The 19,847-nt window shown below is 40.7% G+C and overlaps 1 protein-coding gene across 4 annotated transcripts in view; it reads left to right on the forward strand.

Moving 5' to 3' along the window:
* Positions 1-19,847, forward strand: part of evi5b (ecotropic viral integration site 5b) — a 42,202-nt gene that overhangs the window by 4,876 nt on the left and 17,479 nt on the right. For 3 of the 4 annotated variants that reach the window (XM_034080358.2, XM_034080359.2, XM_034080362.2), the window contains exons 2-11: positions 1,826-2,052; positions 13,459-13,648; positions 16,693-16,917; positions 17,053-17,127; positions 17,332-17,457; positions 17,549-17,692; positions 18,246-18,335; positions 18,522-18,619; positions 19,565-19,625; positions 19,709-19,762. In XM_034080358.2, coding sequence (XP_033936249.1) covers positions 1,901-2,052; positions 13,459-13,648; positions 16,693-16,917; positions 17,053-17,127; positions 17,332-17,457; positions 17,549-17,692; positions 18,246-18,335; positions 18,522-18,619; positions 19,565-19,625; positions 19,709-19,762 — 1,215 coding nt within the window. In that variant the 5' untranslated portion in view covers positions 1,826-1,900. Of the gene's footprint in view, positions 1-1,825; positions 2,053-11,541; positions 11,684-13,458; positions 13,649-16,692; positions 16,918-17,052; positions 17,128-17,331; positions 17,458-17,548; positions 17,693-18,245; positions 18,336-18,521; positions 18,620-19,564; positions 19,626-19,708; positions 19,763-19,847 lie in introns of those variants that run through there. The other variant, XM_034080361.2, reaches the window with a different exon arrangement.

A 19,847-nucleotide genomic window follows, 5' to 3' on the forward strand; every position in this document is an offset into this window, starting at 1 on the left:
GACCTATGAGATATCAAATGTCTTTCTTTGCTCACTACATCTTAGCCTTTCTGTCCCTCAGGAAGGGGTGCATAACTACAGGCTTTGAACTAAAAAGATTGATTATAATATTCAGAATTGTAATGTTGCCTATATTACAGTAGATGGATCATATTGATGACTACAGTCCTCATATTGGTATATAACCTAGGACGCCACACTTATCGATTATATTTCATAGCCACTAAGCTTCCAAGGAACCTTGTAGACTGTTACTTGTTTGATTCAAAGACAAATATCATATCATTATTTGTTTCGGTTGCCGAGACATACTCTCTCTAAAGGGAAATAAACCATCTCTAGAAATATTCATCAACTAAAAACCTGATTCCTGGCTTTTTGTGATACGGGAGACACAGCATTTCTCACATATATGTTCAAATGTGTGATTGTAGCTTTCATTCAGTGTAAACAAAAATAGTATTGCTTTCTTTTTAAGTAATAGTTTATTTAAAGTGAATCAACTATAATATTGCTCTAGCTTTCACCTCTGCTGTGTGGTATCAGTACAGCTACGCAGTGTCTGTGTGTGTACAGGAGGGTAGCAAACCTCAGCCATCATTATACTTTCAGTGTATGGCACATTCCTCTCACCACATTCACCACACACTTTCCTTCACCTCTCCTTCTCTGCTATATCTGTGTCCCTCTGTAGACCTGATACTCGCAGACAAATGACTCATCATTTAGTGCCAAGTAAGATGCATGGTATGGTTTCCTGCCTGGTAGAACCCAGACTTCCTGTTGGGTTGAAACCAAAGAAATATTTGTTTTACTCAGGTGCGATAGGAATTTCAGAATCCCTTTTTCCGCTTTGTGTGGAGGTCTACTTCCTGTTTTACCATGACTTCACAGGAGACGTTTATAAGTCCTATCTTTAGTGGAGCACTTTGACCCCTCCTGACAGTGTGATCAGCATGACTACAGTCTGTCATTTCATAGGTTGAAGGTTCACAAGAGTGGATTACCATGGAATATTTCTTTTGTCTTTTTGTGGTGTTCTCTAGATGAGTGCATACTTGATTTCCTCATGGAGTATGTTAGCTGCTGAAAGATTGTGGATGATTTGGAATAGCAGGTATGAGTATAGAAGATTTCCTTCATGAAATGGTCAGGCTGTTGGTTGTGAACCAGGTGGCACATCCTCTCTGAAGTCTCTCTCTTTGAGGACAGTAGATTGGCCATTGTTGAGCTCCAACCACGTTTACTGTTAGCCATGATTCTTGCATTTGTCAGTTGTATACAACACAATATACAAACTTAATGAATGTGTTAAATGTCAGGAATAGGGGCTGCAATGAACAGTTATGTTCATCATTGATTGAATTGCTGATTATATTCTCCATTAGTTGTTTGATCTGTAAATTGTCAGGAAAAAGTCAGACTTTTTAATTTCACTCAAGGTCCAAGGTGATTTCTTTAAATCTTCTTGTTTTGTCAGTCCAATTTGTCTGCAGTGTGCAGGTGAAGACATGTGTCCATCAAACAGCTTATAGCATCTTACATCTGAAATAGAACAAATTGTCATTCAATTAAAGCAATTACTAAAAAGTAATTTAATGTTTTTTGCTAATGCCAAGTATGAAAACTATGCAGCTGTATGGATTTAGCAGATACTGCTATGTGCTACCTGTGCAGCTATTACAACACTGATAATGTATTTCTGGCAGGAATTATGTTTAAATAAATTCATGTTAGAGTGCTCTGTGGTGGTGTAGAATATTTGTATTTTTTGTATTACTAGGATCTAGTCACTGAATTAAGAGGTATTCTCCGTCCTCTGCAGGTGGCGACAGGTGCTGGTAAGCTGAGTTCTACTCTCTCATGGGTGAAGAACTCGGTGTCCCACACGGTCAGTCAGATGGCTAGCCAGGTGGCCACGCCCACGTCCCTGCAGACCACTGCCACCTCGTCCTCCACCTCTCTGTCCTCAGCCGGCCTCTCCCCCTCCTCACCCGCGCTGCTCAGTCCTGACGATGTGGAGCTGCTCGCCAAGCTGGAGCAGCAGAACAAGTAAGCAGTCTCTCTGGAGCTTCTCCTGCCTATCAAATGGAGAGGTACCCATGGATGGAGAGAACAGTCTGCTTGACAAGACAACAACAAGAAAAACATAATCTTTTAAAATGTTTAAACATTAAAAACATACAATAAGTCCATTTCCACAATATAGTAAAAATATTTTAGATGGCCCCTCGTTAGCAGACCCACTGAACTACTACAGTGTGAGGTTACCCTTCACTAAATTGTCTTCTTACATACCACCTTAAAGACGGACAACAACCCTAATGGATTCAATTACGTTACTTAATTTCTTGTGACGGTAAATCCCAGAAGATTAATGAGAAAAATGTAGGTTCATTTGGAATGTGTACCTAGGCTTGATAAAAAAATCCAACTGCTCAAGCATATAATCAACATTTAACACGTTATCCCCACTCAGCAGCATCAGTTATCATTAGTGCATGACTTTAACATTGTTTACTTTGTTAGTGAGTGAGGTTTTAGCACACTTATGGTACAGGACATAACAATTTGACCTGGGTTGACCTGGCCCATGAGGGTAGACGCTCAGAAAGAATGTACATAGGGGGGATACTCACCATCTTCTATCAAATGTGAGATGGGTTATGGGCTGTGATCTACAGATGTAGCACTCCAGATCAGACTCAAATGGGTGTGTCCCAGTCAAAAGCCCAGCGGATGCCAGTGGCTGGGGGTGTTGCCAAATTGCTAGAGGGCGTTGCCCAATTTCCCCATTTGTTCAATTACAGGATTTAACCATGAGATGGTGCTTCATTCACAAAATACACAAAGACAACTGGGTGTTGTAGAAACATCAATATGTTAGATCAAATAAAGTATATAGTTTGCTTTATGCAGTATATTTCTTGTAATATTGTTGGGGTGTTTTTACACAGTACAGTAGATTGAAGTAAATCAACTTATACATTAAGATAAGATAAGATGGACCTTTATTAATCCCGTGGGGAAATTCAGTAGTTCAAACAGCAACAGGGTGAGAGTGAAAAACAGGACAGCACAGATTCACACAGATTAATAAAATCAAAAATAAGATGAGCGATAAAAATAATAATAATGAGAAACTATGGAATAAGAAATGAATAAAACTAAAATGTAATTATCATATCATATATTATAATGTATTGTATTATTAAGTAATATCATACATTAACCCCATTATAGCAGATGCCACATTGAATGGATGAACACATGTATGCATCAATAATTACAACAGAGTATTTCTAAATACAAGTTGTAAAAATACTTATATGTATTTAATATTAACCCTTTGGAGTCGACCGTCACACCGGCGTGATCAGATCACATGACCTGTTCAAGCCGGTGCCACATAAAAACAACAGTCTGGACAACATTGCCGTGTGTTTCTGTCGAAAGTACTGGCTTGAAACTACTGTATATCCCAGTCTTCATGCAAAAAGACCCAGTAAACATGGAGATACGATGACATAAAGTTAATACATTTCAAAAGTATGAAAAATGGAAGCACATATTTGAATATCTTCGCCGTATTTGATCATTTTACGAAACGGAAAATACTGGAAACTGTAGATCCTGCTCAACAGGATGTATATGTGTATTTCTGTCGAAAGTACTGGCTTGAAACTATATGCCAGTCTTTGTTTCATGCAAAAAGACCCAATAAACACGGACATACAATGATATAAAGTTAATACAGATATATTTCAGAAGTATGAATAATGGAGGCACATATTTTAATATCTTCGCCGTATTTTATCATTTTACGAAACGGAAAATACTGGAAACTGTAGATTCTGCTCAACAGGATGTATTTACCAGGGAGGGGATGAGGTAATCAGGTAAACGGAGTGATACGAAACGAGACGAAAAGAGACGAAGAGGGACGGCGGGAACCGAAGAGAGATGGCGAGAAATGGAGAGAGACGAAGATATACGAAGACAGGCTGCGGGAGACAAAGAGAGGCGGCGGGAGACTGCGATTGAAGTAAAGTGACAGACAAACATTGAGAATTTAGATATAGTTAGATATATTTAGAGTTTTGAAGACTCAACTATGATGAAGAGAACTCTGAACGTGAGTCAAGCTTTAAGCTTGTTTTTTGACATGGAGGAGGAGGAACCTGTGATGTTGCCCTCTGTGTCGTAGTTGACAGAAACCGCTTTGAAGCGTGGCACAGATAAAGACAGAAAAAACTGATTTTTGTACATAATGTATATATATTAAGGCTGTCAGTCGATTAAAATATTTAATTGCGATTAATCGCATGATTGTCCATAGTTAATCGCAAATTAATCGAACATTTTTTATCTGTTCTAAATGTACCTTAGAGGAATATTTTTCAAGTTTTTAATATTCTTATCAACATATGAGTGGACAAATATGCTTTATGCTAATGTTTATTATCATTTGAACAATGACAAATATTCTCATGAATATTAAACGCAACAACCTCTGAACATTACAAATATTCGCCTCAATTCAACCTGGAACCTCTCATACGTGTGTGTGTGTGTGTGTGTGTGTGTGTGTGTGTGTGTGTGTGTGTGTGTGTGTGTGTGTGTGTGTGTGTGTGTGTGTGTGTGTGTGTGTGTGTGTGTGTGTGTGTGTGTGTGTGTGTGTGTGTGTGTGTGTGTGTGTGTGTGTGTGTGTGTGTGTGTGTGTGTGTGTGTGTGTGTGTGTGTGTGTGTGTGTGTGTGTGTGTGTGTGTGTGTGTGTGTGTGTGTGTGTGGTATTCTTCGTCGGGACTTCCTGCAACAACACCACGCCGTTATCAAAGATGTTCTATTGAGAAGACGATCACTACGTGATAAAAGTTTTCAAAACCGTGGCTACTGAAATCAATCTTATTAACTGCTGTCTGTACAATTTACTCCGCGAGTTGGCAGACTTTATTTTGCTTACTTTAACATCATTTTTCATGGTGGGGCTAAGCCATTTCTTGGTATGGGTGTAGCCTACCCCAGCCATACCCTGGCGCTGCCACTGGTGGCACGTATGGGGCGGGCCATTCTGCACATGCGTTAAATGCGTTAAATATTTTAACGCAATTAATTCAAAAAATGTATTACCACCGTTAACGCGATAATTTTGACAGCACTAGTTTTATTACATTTGAATTCAAAATGTCAAGTCAGTATTCAGTAGGGGTGTAACCGTATCCGTATCCGTCCCGTACCGTCACGGTTCGGACGTCACGGTTTGGCACATGCAGTCACACGGCGAATACGCCTTTTTTTACGAGTGGGGAAAAAAGTCTGTTCGTCACGCAGTATTACACTATATATAATCCAGGGGGCGGTATTGCGCCTAAAAGCCAGCCGCCCATAAATAACAAATGAAGAACAAGAACAAACACAACAAAACCAACACAATACATGAAGAAGAACAGTTGGTAGCTACGGCGAGTTCACACAACACACAGGCGCTAGAAGACCCACCTGCTTCTTTTAAATCAGCTGTGTGGGAACATTTCGGGTTCCCTGTGGACTACAACAATGATGGGGTGCGAGTTGTGGATCGGACGAGGACGGTGTGTCGGCGTTGTTCGACAGCGGTGCGGTATGCTAGAGGTAACACGTCAAACATGCTCAATCACATCCGAGTCAGTCTCAGTCCCCAGCGAGAGGGTTTTCTCGACGGCAGGTGACATAGTTACCGCCAACAGATCTGCCCTCACTGCTGACAACGTAGACTAACTCATCTTTCTGAAGACAAACTTGAAAATAGAGTAAAGCTTGAGTACCTTTATTTAGGCATAATGGCCTCACACACTCACAAGTTAATTACACATGTTAGACATTGCTCCTAAAGGTACAGATTTTATTTAGTTTTATATTTATCATTGTATTTATTTTATATTTTGACATCAGGAGATACAGTTCTGTATTGCCTTTTATTGATTGTGATTGAAACACTTACTTGTTATTTATTTTAATATTGTCAAGACATTCTTTTTAGTTGTACAGCTTATTTAACCTTTTTGTTTGACATCAGCCATTATAAATAATATGGCCATCTGAATGTGTGTGGTACTGTTTGTGGTTTGTTTTTAACTCTGTAATACAGTTAATGATTCCAAATGTTAGTTCCTTTTTTTCATACCAAAACTTGCACTACTTTTAAAAATAAATAACAGCAACAAAAAATTATGCATTTGGGTCTTTTTTTTGCTTTTCCTTGTTGTACCGAACCCGTACCGAACCGTGACCCCCAAACCGAGGTATGAACCGAACCGTGACTTCTGTGAACCGTTACACCCCTAGTATTCAGACATTTGTCCACCTTATTGTTATGTCTTTGCCTTGTCCTTTGTACACATCGGATTCTGCACCACTCTGACAACTGTAGGATCTTTCTGCATCCCCCTCCTAAACTACACATACAGAAGGTGACGTTCAACATGTTGTGACAGGCTGGGGAATATAAAGAGTCAAATACTGTTGGGAGAAGATGTACCAGTCTCCTGTTTTTACAGGTTCTGTGCTGACTTGTAATTAAAGGGTGTGTGACCCTGTTTGACCTGGCCTTCTGTGACCTGACTGCAACTTCAGGGAAGAAGAGACTGTCTGGTTTAAAGATGTTCTCAGTGCGTGTGTGAGAGATGGTTGGCCCATTTGATCTCATCCACTGGCTTAACAGAACCTGGGAGAAAAGGTTCAGATTTGTGGGAGAATGCACATCCTGCAGCTACTGAGAGGGCGTGAAAGAGAAGTTAAAATAATAACCCGTAGGATAGAAAAGGGGGAAGTGACGTCTGACTCAGAGGTCGCGCGGCTGTGGAGAAGAACCAAGCGGCAAATTGTGGGGTAGAGCCGGGACGCCAATACGGAAGTGCCACACACTGCAGTTCATATATTGGCCGATAGGCGATGGCTGCAGAAAGGAGCAATTTCCATAGACCCCCATGTTAAAATGCCCAATTTTACAGCAGAAAAAAACATGTTTCTACCCCTGGCTCCATACATTTTATTATCGATATAGTTCGATTCCACCTTCATGATTATGAATCTGTGAGTGAATTGTTTTCTAACGCGACCCTTTTATTTATATTAGTTCTTAAAGTTTGTGCATAAATTAGGGCGTGGTCACATTGAGTGACAGCTCTGTCAAGTGACTGCTGCTGCTAGCTTCTTGTCTCTCTGCTACCTGCTCCGTGAAGCTACAGGGACTCTGCCTGCTCAGTTCATCCAGGGAACACAACTTGAAGCCGGCCGTGGCAGTTTGTTCTTCATGCTTATATATCGGACTATTGTGACTCGCTCTGCGGTTAAAACAGATGGTGCATGAATGCGGTAAGTGAAATTCGAGTGCTTTATTTATGTGTTAATGATTTTAATCAGCTACGTAATGAATGGTAAGGCTTGGGTTAGCATATAAGCTAGTGGTAGCTACATCGGTGCTAACGATGCTAAACGTAGCCTCCAAGTTAAAATAATAGACAGTAGACTGTATATATAAAGGTTAAAATGAAATGGACAAGTGTTAAGCGTTAAGTGGGATAATACTGTTGAACAAACGGCTTCTGTTTGAGGTTGATAAAATAAGGTTACATCCTTGTAACTTAGAGAGATATTTTATTATGTAGGTAGGAACTGTATGCATCGCTAAGGTTAATTTAAATTGGCTATGCTCAAGTATGTAGACAAGTTAACGTCACAATAAGATGTGTATATTACAATTATTAATGTCATATTTCAAGATGATTACTTAGATATTACAATATGGCTGGTTGAGCTGGAGTTCATTTTCGAGCTTACACGTTAACGTCAGTCATCTGAAGAACAAACCCAAACCTTGTTGTTTTTATTAATTGCATTACCAAATGGGTATCAAATAAACAGTAAGCAATGGTAACACAACTTCCAAAGTTACAGTAAAATAAAAAGGACCCTGACTCGGACAATACACAACCCAAAATGTTCAACTGAAGAGAATCAGTTATATTGTTTGAACACATGGTACTTTACATATCTGTTTGTTTAAGGTGTCCAGGTGATGCAGACAGGCTGGACCAGAGAGTGAGAGACAGAACTGGACTCCTCACAGCAGTGAACTTCAGCACAGGTACAAAGACTCTATACTGTACGAAGAATCAAGAAAGATATTGGTTTAAATGAATGAAGTATTGACTTGAATACACTGATATACATTCCATTAAACAATACCAAATACTAGATCACCAACACATCAGCTAAGTTGAGGGTTTTTTCCATGCAAAAAGTTACATTTATATGTTAACAAGCACTATGATTTAGTCAGCTTTCTAATTTAATGTATTGAAGGCAAAGATATTTAACACATAGTGAGAACTGCTACTATTTATCTCTCAATATTGTCTGTAAAAAACGTGGTAAAAGTTATTCTTTCAGTGAGACAACAGAGCAAGCTTCTACAGTTGCACTACGTTTTGATAACAGTTAAATATTATTTTGATAATAACATATATTTCAATGTTGATGAACTTCATACTGTTCATTCATAATCTGATTGTCTTTGTAGCTCACTGTTGAAATAAAAAAAAAACATTACAATTACAAAATAATTATATCTACAGCCCCTAAACACACAAACACACTGCTTTCATAAATAACACACTTGTTCTGCAATAATATGTTTTATGTTTCCTGTAATTTTTGTTAGGAAAGGACATGCCTGAAAGACACAACATTTTCTCCTTCTCTGAGGGTCAAGAAGAACATCCAAGAGGAACATTAAAAGCTGATGTTATGAGATTTTAAGACCAGTACACTAAGAAACTACTTTTATTGTAAAAACAGTCAGCTGATCGAATGCAGCTATTTCCACATCTACACTCCATCAGCTGATTATTTCTATTTGCCTCACTTTATGAGCTTCACATCGCTTGTGCCTTGTACCGCAGAGTTTGCAACGTCACAAATAAATGGGGCCAATCTTCAGTCAGATGTGAATGTGTAATCGAACATTTTCAGTAAGAATAATGGACAAAAGGAGTGCAAATACAAATACAATGTATTGAAATGTGAACCAAAAGTTAATCAAATGTTTTAAATAAAAAGCACATATGCACAGAAGGTGTAAACCTATTAAATGTATAAGTGAACACATTTAGTCAAATAAAGTGACGGACTAGGCCTGTGCAGTTGGTATCAGCTTTGCCCAGCATGGGCTCCTCCATCAGGCCTGGTCCTCCTCGCTGAGGAAAGACCCTCAGTCCTCTCCAAACCAACAGACAGGACGTCCATCACACGGAGGTTTCTCCCTGAAGTCTCTGCAGCTTTCTGGACACCACGCTGTCTCAATCCGTCCACACTGAATATGAGAGGGGGAAAATGAAAATAATAAATGCTTTAGACAATAAGAAACATAAAGTTGACTGAGTTGCTCAGTTTTTTTAGATTGTCAATACTATTACTGTATAACTAATATCTCAGGTTAAGAGGCACATTCAAATAAAGATTGGTCTTTAAATACATTTTGTCTTTTGAATTGTTTGTCTAAAGTCAATGATCTAGAACTGGTACTTAGTTTTAATGATACAGTCTGGTTATGATGCTGTTTGGAGGAGGCCTCACAGGTAAGAGCACTAACTCTGCTTTATCACTGTTTTTATGGATGTGTTCTTATTTATGTTATGTATTGCATTGAGAGATGCCAACTGAATTTCGTTGCACTGATGTGTGATGACAATAAAGATATATTCTATTCTAACTAGCTACCATCACATGTACCTTAGCTTGACTTAAATGTATTACATGTATAATTAAGTGATATCAAAATATAAATAACTGTCATGCAAACATATTAATATTTGCTTGATTCCAGTATTGAATTTAGCACAATTGCATACAAACGTTAAGGGATTTTAAGATTTATGATAAGTATTATGCTAAAAACTCAATAACTTAGATTATTATTTATAGTTTTGTTGAATAGTTTCAAGGCCGCTTACCTTAGAAATGTAAAATGCCACGGTAGTGTGCAGATGGGGAGCATGATAGCTTAGCTTGGTAGCTTCAGCTAACTCTGGAACTTCCAGCTCGGTGGCAGCAGGTCCCGCCTCGGCTCCGCCTCTTTGCCCTTATTTGGAGCAAGCTGGAGTAGGCGGGAGTTGAACTCTGACGTCACTGTCAAGCCGTTAGTGGCCGACTTCGCCTACTAAGGGCTTCTCAGCAACTCTGCAGAATCCTATGGGTGACGTCACGTACCCTACGTCCATTTATATATACAGTCTATGAGAAGAACGTGTTGCCCACATTCTGTAACAGAGTTTAGGCTAGTTAACGAGCAGGTTTATTGTTTTGGGTGCAGTCACTTTTGCCTCCACTTGCTGTTCAAATAAATGTTGAAAGAACGTTGCATTTAACTTCAACATTTAAAAAAAAAAAAATCTTCCCGGGGGAGCATGCCCCCGGACCCCCCTAGAGGAGGTGAGGTCCACCACCTGCCCACACCCCCTGTTAAATTGTCTCACCCACATTGAGGATGCTTCCTAAGCCCATGTTTTATTTCATGCGTCAAGTCAGGCAAATTGGGTCCAAATGTTATTGCATCAATGATCTGTTAACATTAAAATCAATAAATATATGCTGTAACTATTTTTGCTCTAGGCAACTCAAGGGCTCAGGTAATGTGATTTATATATGAATAATGGTCCAAAATAACATAAAATGCATAGGGGTTAAGTAACATACTTTCGTCGCCGGCCGGCCGATACATGCCGCGCATTAAGTGGGCCTGTCTGTCAATTAATCCCCTGGCCACTTTCCCCCCCAGTCCGCCCCTGCTCCACTATGACATGTCTCCATGCTTTAATGTTCAAAAAGCTCTTAATTGTTCTGTACTGCTTGGGGTTGTGTGGGAGAGAAACTCCCTCTGGTGGGAACTTTGGGATGTTAGCCTTTGCAGACCATTTACATGCACACAATCCTATAGAACACACTACAAGAAAAGGAAAACTAAAAAGCAATAAAAGGGACTCTTTAAAGTGCTGTTAAAGGGTAATACAAAACCCTTCTACTGCCAATTCTTCCTCCGTTGTGTCAGTTGTAATGTGTTAGCATGGAAACCAAGCAAACAGTTCAGAGTTCAGGATTGTGTCACAGTTAACTAGAGGAAAGTAGAAAGCAAATGTCTGTTGAATGTCATGACTCATAGGTACGCCCAGAATGCCAAGTGACACTTGTGATGTTTTCCCTCATTAGTGTTGATCAAAACTAACCAGGGAAACGTTTCATTTTCTCCCTAACTTGCTTCCATAAAGCTCCGAGGAGACTTCAATCTGGTGAACAGAAGGCACTATGTCAAAGGGCTCATAGTTCATCTGCCCTTTGACCCTAGCCTCCAACCCAACATATAGTGGGGCCCTTTCACAAGACCCAATTTCTCTGCTGCCCCACTCCAACCAACCTGTAGCATGTGAGCAACAAACTGTGAAGAGTCCTGCGCTTGCTTACCAAGTGTTTGTGTGTTTGGTGAGGCCTTTGTACCCTTCAGAGCAGATAAAAGGTACGAGCGGTCATTCAATAGTTTCACACAGACGAGGAAGTCCCCGGCTGACTTCTACAAATATCGGACATGCCGTTACTGCTCCACAATTCCGAGAAACCAGAAATATGAGGAATACATCATGAGTTTGTCTTGGTAAGGTTTGTTTTGATCAGTTATAGGCTTGTTCTCTTGCTGTTGTGAACTGCGAAAGGAAGTCATGATGAAATTGTTACACTGACACATTTGAAAGAGATTGTCCCTTTTAATTGTGTGGCGTGTAGCTCAGAATTGTATTCAAACGTATCTTTTAACTGCAAACATTGCTATACTAGCTAATTCTCTTCATTTTTTAGTTTTCATATGTCTGAGACTTCAAACTTGTGTTTGACTACTGGTGAATTATTAGCAGAGGCCTCGCTATGTTCAGGTCCATGGTAACAGCCTGTTGGTGTGCTTGACCATTTGTGACCAAATAACTGAAATGCTTCAAAAAAGTGGAAACTCCTACCAAATTCTCTCTGTAAGATGTTACTTTTGAATCGCTTTACGTCAGAGCTGAATAGAAGTGAAGCAGCTCTGTTGCAGGCCGGTCTTTCTTGGCCTCCATTTCACTCCCTCCTCCACACCACCCACATTTGGCTGTAACCCTAGCCTTTCTGGGAGCACCCTCGCTGACGTCACGGTGCTTCGGCACAGGCCCAGGCCTTTTTCCGAGATCAGGTGTCTGAGCCTTTGTGTGTCGGGAGCCACACAAGAGCCGCAGCCTCTTGTCTCTGCACACTGATCCTTGATTGGGTCACTCAATAATTCCAGTGACAAACTGATAAGAGTGATACAGATTGACCTGCTGAGAAGCACATTGGTTGAGCTGTTCGTCCCCCACAATGCACTTCAAATGCAGACTTTGAGTGTTTACAAGACCTTCAATATTCATTGTAGCTTTTACGTCAGACCTGTAGTAGTTATTTCAGACACTCAAAGTTGCTGCCAGTGCCAACACTCTTCCTTTAAGTGTTTGATATCCATTTTGGTAAAGTCATTAATTGTTCCATAAATATCAGTTGTTTATAATCACATTGTGACTCATATCAAATACAAGCTATCTAATTGGTCAAGCTGTTTAATAGTTTTTTCACTAATGGTGTCATTTATTCTGTGTCTGAGAAATTCTTTAATCAGATCTGACATTTAAGATTTGACACATGATCTTGAGAAGGGAAATAGTTGTCTGCAGACTATTCATGTGTAAAGTAATGCATTGGCTAATGATCACAAAGCTTAGTACATCAGTGCAAAGTTTTGAAATAAGATCTCCTCATTCACAGACAAACTGTAATTCTTCTTTACAGGTTTGACTGTTTGCAACTGTTAAGTTCAAACTTAGGATTGCCTGTAAACATATCTTACTTCCAGCCTTTAAAGTGAACTTATACACATTCCTCAAATTGTTTTGTTATTTTTCCAGTTAGTCTGCCACTAGATTTATAACTTAATTTCCAGTAAATGTGACTAAAACTAAAACATTATTTTATCAAACTTTTTTCCCACTTATATTTTGACATACTGATTTTCAGAATGTTGTTCTTGCGTATGTTCCATTTCAATGAAATGTATACTAATACTGACATTTCAAAAATACCAATAGGGACAATAATACAGCATCACATCAAGTCAGTATCATGTAGTACTTAAACAACCTACACTTTGTATAAGAAGCCAGAATGTGTTACTCAAGGAAAGGCAAGACATTCGCGTCAAGATAGTTCCATTCAAAAATAATGATGTTGTATCCGTGATTTGTGTCTTTAAAGAAGAGACGTATATTCTGATAAATGCTTGAAACAAACATGCCTTGCTTGTGGACTTATTGATAAGGACATGTTGTTGGCTCTGCACAGTGATAACAGTCCCTCGTCCCTTCCCTGCAGGCTGCTGGAGACAGACAGCAAGTCTCTGCGCTCCATGAACGGCTCCAGGAGGAACAGCGGCTCCTCGCTGGTGTCCAGCTCCTCCGCCTCCTCCAACCTCTCCCACCTGGAGGAGGACATGTGGATCATGTGGGGACGAATCGTCAACGAGTGGGAGGAGGTGCGCAAGAAGAAGGAGAAGATGCTTAAGGTGAGACTGGTGTGAGGCGACCTCAGAGTATGTGCAGCCCTGCTTATAGCATTAAGAGCTTAAAGCTGTTCCAGCCATCTGCGGAAAACAGGGATAAGGCAGTCATTTAATAAATGATAGTAAGAAAAATGAATGCATTTGACTGAAATAAACATAGTCCAGGTCTAAAAGAAATAGAGAAAAGATTCCCTGAGGCTCTTTCTGGAACCACATTGCCCTAAACATTATAAGTCTTGTGATACAACTTTGTTTTTAAGTGCTGGCCTGAAAGCTACACTGGTCATATCTGTTTGAATGTTTACTTGGTCCAGAAATACATTTGAAGGCTATCTATGTTCGAGGTGACACTGCAGTGTTTTTTTAGTACTTGACATTTGAAGCTAATTTGAGCTTGCTTGTTTCTACAGTGACTCTCTGAGGACTTGTGATAGTCCTGTGCCGTCACAAGTGACTGAAAGAAAGGTCCTAATGGCAGTGACAGTTGATGTGCATTTGCTTGGTGCTGCTGTAGAAGTTTGAAGGTTGAATTGATTGTGATGCGCAGGTCATCAAGGTCAAGTCAAACCTGTCCCGATTATTCTTGCTCTCTAACGGGGAGAATTGTTGTTCGGATTTTAAATTCTGTCCCAGCAGATCCACAGTCTAGATGTTGACACACTTAACTGCGTGTTTTACACCCAATGAAAATGCCTTTCTCGTATGCAGTCACACTGTCTGTGATGCGTTCACATGCGTGTTGCTAGTGTGGAGACGGAGAACCTGTTGATGAAGAAACACATGCAAATGGGGGGGAACATTTTCTGCATGGAAACTGTTTCTGTTTTTTCTTTTGACCCACTATCTGTGTGTAAAAAGGGAAGTATCGCATAGCACCCGAGAACATGCATGATTGCGATTATGTAATTTAACAGAAGTAGTAAATCAGCAGACGGGTGCAGCTGGTGAGGGATGTTGATCATAACTGCTGAGGCCTCCACAAAACGATGTGTTCTTCCCCTTGGCTCACAGAGACCCAGTGTGTGTTGCGCAAAGGATGGAACGTTGACTTTCTGTCCTTGTCAGCAAAACCTTTAATGTGTTTATGTTTATTCTTTATATGTGACCCGCTCTATTGAAATCAGTTGGAAGTCGCAACGGCTCATTTCAAAATAAACGTGGATTTGCGTGGGAACCCGGGGTTCGGGTGTTTTGTTTGATTTTAAACAAACAAAGTCTTGGCTTTCAGAATATGAAACTTTTATTTCCAAAATCACACGATAAATACATGTTTGAAGCTTGTAAAGGGACGAAGGCACCTCTCACTCGCAATCTGCTCTTCCGCAGCGCCGCCCCCCCTCCCTCCGGCTGAAATGATGAATGTACGCGTATAGTAATCATAAATAACACGGCAGGGTCCGTTACAGTTTGTTTTCATCTGATTTCAATTAAACAAAGTCTTGGCTTTCCGAATATTAAACTTGTTTCATCAAATTCAGATGATAAATACAACGTTGAAGCTTGTAACGGCATAATTACAAGCGGAGAACGGAGTAACTTGACGTCACAGCAGGCATAACAACAGCCGGTGTTTCTCGTGAGGGTTTTCCCCGGGAAACAAACACATTACACACAAACGCAAAATTACACACACACACACACACACACACACACACACACACACACACACACACACACACACACACACACACACACACACACACACACACACACACACTCGCGTGCTTCCCCCAGACCAGTAATCCAAACGAAGATATCTTCCCTCCGTAGTATTATGATAATTTGCTAAGAACCAATCAGATCGATGGATTCCAGAGAAGAGAAAACTTTAAAGGCCTTTTTCTCAAAATGATGACTCGGTGAAAGTCATTATATAATGTGACATATTTCGCTTAATATTTGGAGTACAACAACAATCCTGATATCATTAGAAAGCTAGGGATCTCCTCTTTCCAGCAGTGTATACAACTCAAAATGTGTCTTCGGGTCAATGCGACTGATTTCGATGGAGCAGGTCACATATTTCATGGATGGCTTACTGAAGAAGATCATTATATATCTACTCCAAATAAGTTAGAAAAAAGACAGAACACACTCATTTGATATGTTGAAGCTAGGATTGGTTCGTGATTTTTTTAAAATGTCCAATAATCATTCAAATACAGAATGCAGGAATGTATGCGAGCTATCATATGGTCTTAAAAAGATTATCTTCTATTGTTTTCATCGCAGGTGCCTCCTTGTTGTAAGGTTACCACCAGGCGATATTCTAAGAATGATATAATAGTTCCCCAGTGTTATATGTTATGGTATTTTTGTTTGAAATGCACCATCTGTAGTTGGTGCCTGGCACAGAGCGTTGATGGGGAAACAAAAGGCTGCTTACTGTAGTGCTGTGCTCAGAAAGCAGCTTTGCTTCAGACACAGTGAAGACATGAGGCGGGGCATTGTTTCAGTACAGAGCTCCATTTAGTCTGACCTCTGAGAGGGGGGGGGGAAATCCCTGCTGGAAGCCTGTGTGGGTGGACCTCTGCTCCAGATGCACCCTGGGCTGAGCAGATGTACGCACACACACACACACACACACACACACACACACACACACACACACACACACACACACACACACACACACACACACACACACACACACACACACACACACACACACACACACACACACACACACACACACACACACACACACACTGTTCTCTGTCAGCACAGGAAATTGCTTAATCAAATTGTATCAGCAGTAATACATGGAAACAAATCACACTACAAAGTACCTCGCTGACAAGAGTATATTTGTCAGTGGATATCGTATTATAGTGAGATGTGCTGATATGGAAAAGATACTGGATAACGAAGCTACACATGGCTGTATCGTGTTGTAAGAAATGCTGCCACCCAAAGGAGTGGTTCCTTACCATCTACAGTTTTTTAAACATAAACAGACAGACTTGAAATGGTCATTAAAATATTTAAAATCTAGATATATATAAACATTCATGTCACAAAGTATCTATTATTATCTTTTCCCACAGGATCTTGTCAGAAAAGGGATTCCTCACCACTTTCGGGCAATCGTGTGGCAGTTGTTGTGCACCGCCCAGAATATGCCCATCAAGGATCAATACTCGGAGCTCCTGAAGATGACGTCGCCCTGCGAGAAGCTGATTCGCAGAGACATCGCCCGCACTTACCCCGAACACGATTTCTTCAAAGAGAAAGACAGCTCGGGTCAGGAAGTGCTCTTCAACGTCATGAAGGTATGTCTCCATTTTCTGTTTGAGGAACCTGGTTGTAAGATGATGTAGACAAAAAGGAATTCTAACGACTGTGAAGTAAATCCATAATGAAGTGAGTGCAACGACGACTCACCCAAAGCTCATCTGTTACCTCAGGCATATTCTCTGGTTGACCGTGAGGTTGGCTATTGTCAAGGGAGTGCATTCATTGTAGGACTTCTACTCATGCAGGTAACAATCCAATCCTCACCACACACACACACACACACACACACACACACACACACACACACACACACACACACACACACACACACACACACACACACACACACACACACACTGATTCACCAGCTTCCAGCAAATACCTTGTCATGTTTTTTTGTGATGAACGGACAGATTCGGAGGTTTGATTTCATCCTGTTATTTCCCTAGATGCCAGAAGAGGAGGCGTTCTGTGTGTTTGTGAAGTTGATGCAAGACTACAGATTACGAGAGCTCTTCAAACCCAGCATGGCGGAGCTGGGCCTCTGCATGTACCAGTTTGAGTCTATGATCCAGGTAGACGCCTCATACTCGGTTCTGAAACGGTTTCTCGTGGTTCTATGAATTGTAGTAAATGGCGTGAATCCATATTATCTCTGCCTCTCAGGAACAACTCCCGGAGCTGCATATACATTTCCAGGCTCAGAGCTTCCACACCTCCATGTACGCCTCCTCCTGGTTCCTCACCATCTTCCTCACCTCCTTCCCTCTGCCCGTCGCCACCAGGATCTTTGACATCTTCATGTGTGAGGTCAGTTGAAGGGAAGCTCTCATCTGCTTTGAATGATATATTGAATCCACTTACATGTATCAGTTCAGACATTGTATCTTTGCATATCTATGTATTGATACTCTCTAGAAGAATGCTCTTAGGGCTTTGTCTTTTACCCCTAATTTACTGTCTTTTTATGTTCGTGTTCTTTGATTGAATAATATCCTGCACTTTCTGCATGTCATTCACACAAAATGTCTAGAAAGCAGAAGGGACCTTTGGAAAGGGACACTGCACTAAAGGAAAGTGTTTACACTTAGAAAGATGTAAGGTTGAAACGTGTTCTACTGGTTTGAGGATGAATGAATTGGTAGATGAGATGAAGTGAGCTGTCTTGTAAAGGTTATCCATTAGCACCACCTGTTGGAGACAAACGGAACACCACATGCTGTAGTGACACTTGAGTTGTTTCACCACTCCTATGTAACCTGATCTTCCTGATCCTTAATTCTCAGTCAACTTTAGAAATCCTTTCTGAGCAACGTGTTTTACTTAAGATGGCTCCTCAGTGAGTACTGTTCTCTCTCTTTAGGGTCTGGAGATAGTTTTCCGTGTGGGACTGGCCATCCTTCAGATGAACCAGACTGAACTCATCCAGCTTGACATGGAGGGAATGTTACAGGTGACTTCCACATAACACGTCATGCAAGCAGCTCACATTTCTGCTGTTACCTCGAGGGAGGAACCTGCACCACGCCCAGATAATTGAAACAATGACTGTGCCAACTACATGCTGTCGTTTGAAGTGAAGCTTTGAGGTTTACGCGTGCGTGCCACTAACACCGTCTCTGTTCCCTCTCGGCTGCAGCACTTTCAGAGGGTCATCCCACACCAGCTCGACAGCGGGCCGGATAAGGTCATCACGGCTGCCTATCAGGTTAAATACAACGCCAAGAAGATGAAGAAGTAAGCAGTTCATCAACTCCTAAACCGCCTCTCCTTTTGCCAATGCATGTATTCTGTGCGACATAGTATTCGACATACTTATCTCATCGTATTCTCCTTCTTCCGCCAGAAATGTTGTCATACTACTCGTCCGGCAGCGTTGGCACGAAACACACACAAAACACATCAAAACGTGCGGACTGACCGGAATCGCGTTGCTATGTCTTATATAAGAGATTCGCATAGCCGTTTTCATGCAAATCGCAGACAACTGCGATCCTTTGCCACATAGGAATGAATGGGAAATCCATTTGAACTAAAAGAAACACCCCACTTTGACCCCATACAGATTCCACATACTTTAACGTTGAACAGAAATGACAAGTTTACTCAGTTCTCGAGACTATGGACTTTATTAGACTAATTGGATATGTTTTGATAGCTATTACGGTTCTCACGTAGTCGCAGCTTACGTTTTGTGAAAGTGTCACACCGTTTCACATTTTATAATGGGTGTGTATGGAGAGCTCGTTAAGGCTTAGGGGTATTCTTTGTTGTAACTTAACTTAGCGGGACGCGCACCCAAGGTTCAGTCACTAGTTTATATATCTTATCTACTGCATCTGAAGGATTTGTATTGCTCTGGCTTCTTTCACTAAACAATTAAACTCACTTTTTTCTAACTATTTCTAACTTTATACATTTCCAGCTAACAGAATGAATTGTACGGCAGCCGTATGATTTTGCAGTGTTACATGTTTTGCTATTTGAGACTCATCAGATGTCAGCCTGCTCGGCTTTGTTAAATGTTTTACAAACTGTAATTGTAACCCTTGGATACGTTGTTTTGACATTTGGCCCTGATTTGTTAGTTTTCCTCTTTTTTAGCACTCAAGCCGACGCTAGACAGACTTGACTGTGTTCATTACCCGAGCAGCTCTATTATCCTTGTCCACATTCTTTCAGGCTGGAGAAAGAATACACTACAATCAAAACGAAAGAGATGGAGGAGCAGGTGGAGATAAAGGTGCGTGGAGGAGATATGGGAAACTAAATGTTGTGCATGATATGTGCACTTAGTCTGATGTGATCTTTGTACTTGTTTTGCAGAGGTTGCGCACAGAGAACCGGCTCCTGAAGCAGCGGATAGACACACTAGAGAAGGTGAGTGGAGCAGAACCTCTTCATCAGCATTACATCAGCCCCAAACAGCTGTACGCGCTCATACATCATGCACCTCTGCTTCACG

The sequence above is a fragment of the Pseudochaenichthys georgianus genome, chromosome 4 (genome assembly GCF_902827115.2).
Source record: "Pseudochaenichthys georgianus chromosome 4, fPseGeo1.2, whole genome shotgun sequence".
Classification (NCBI taxonomy): domain Eukaryota; kingdom Metazoa; phylum Chordata; class Actinopteri; order Perciformes; family Channichthyidae; genus Pseudochaenichthys; species Pseudochaenichthys georgianus.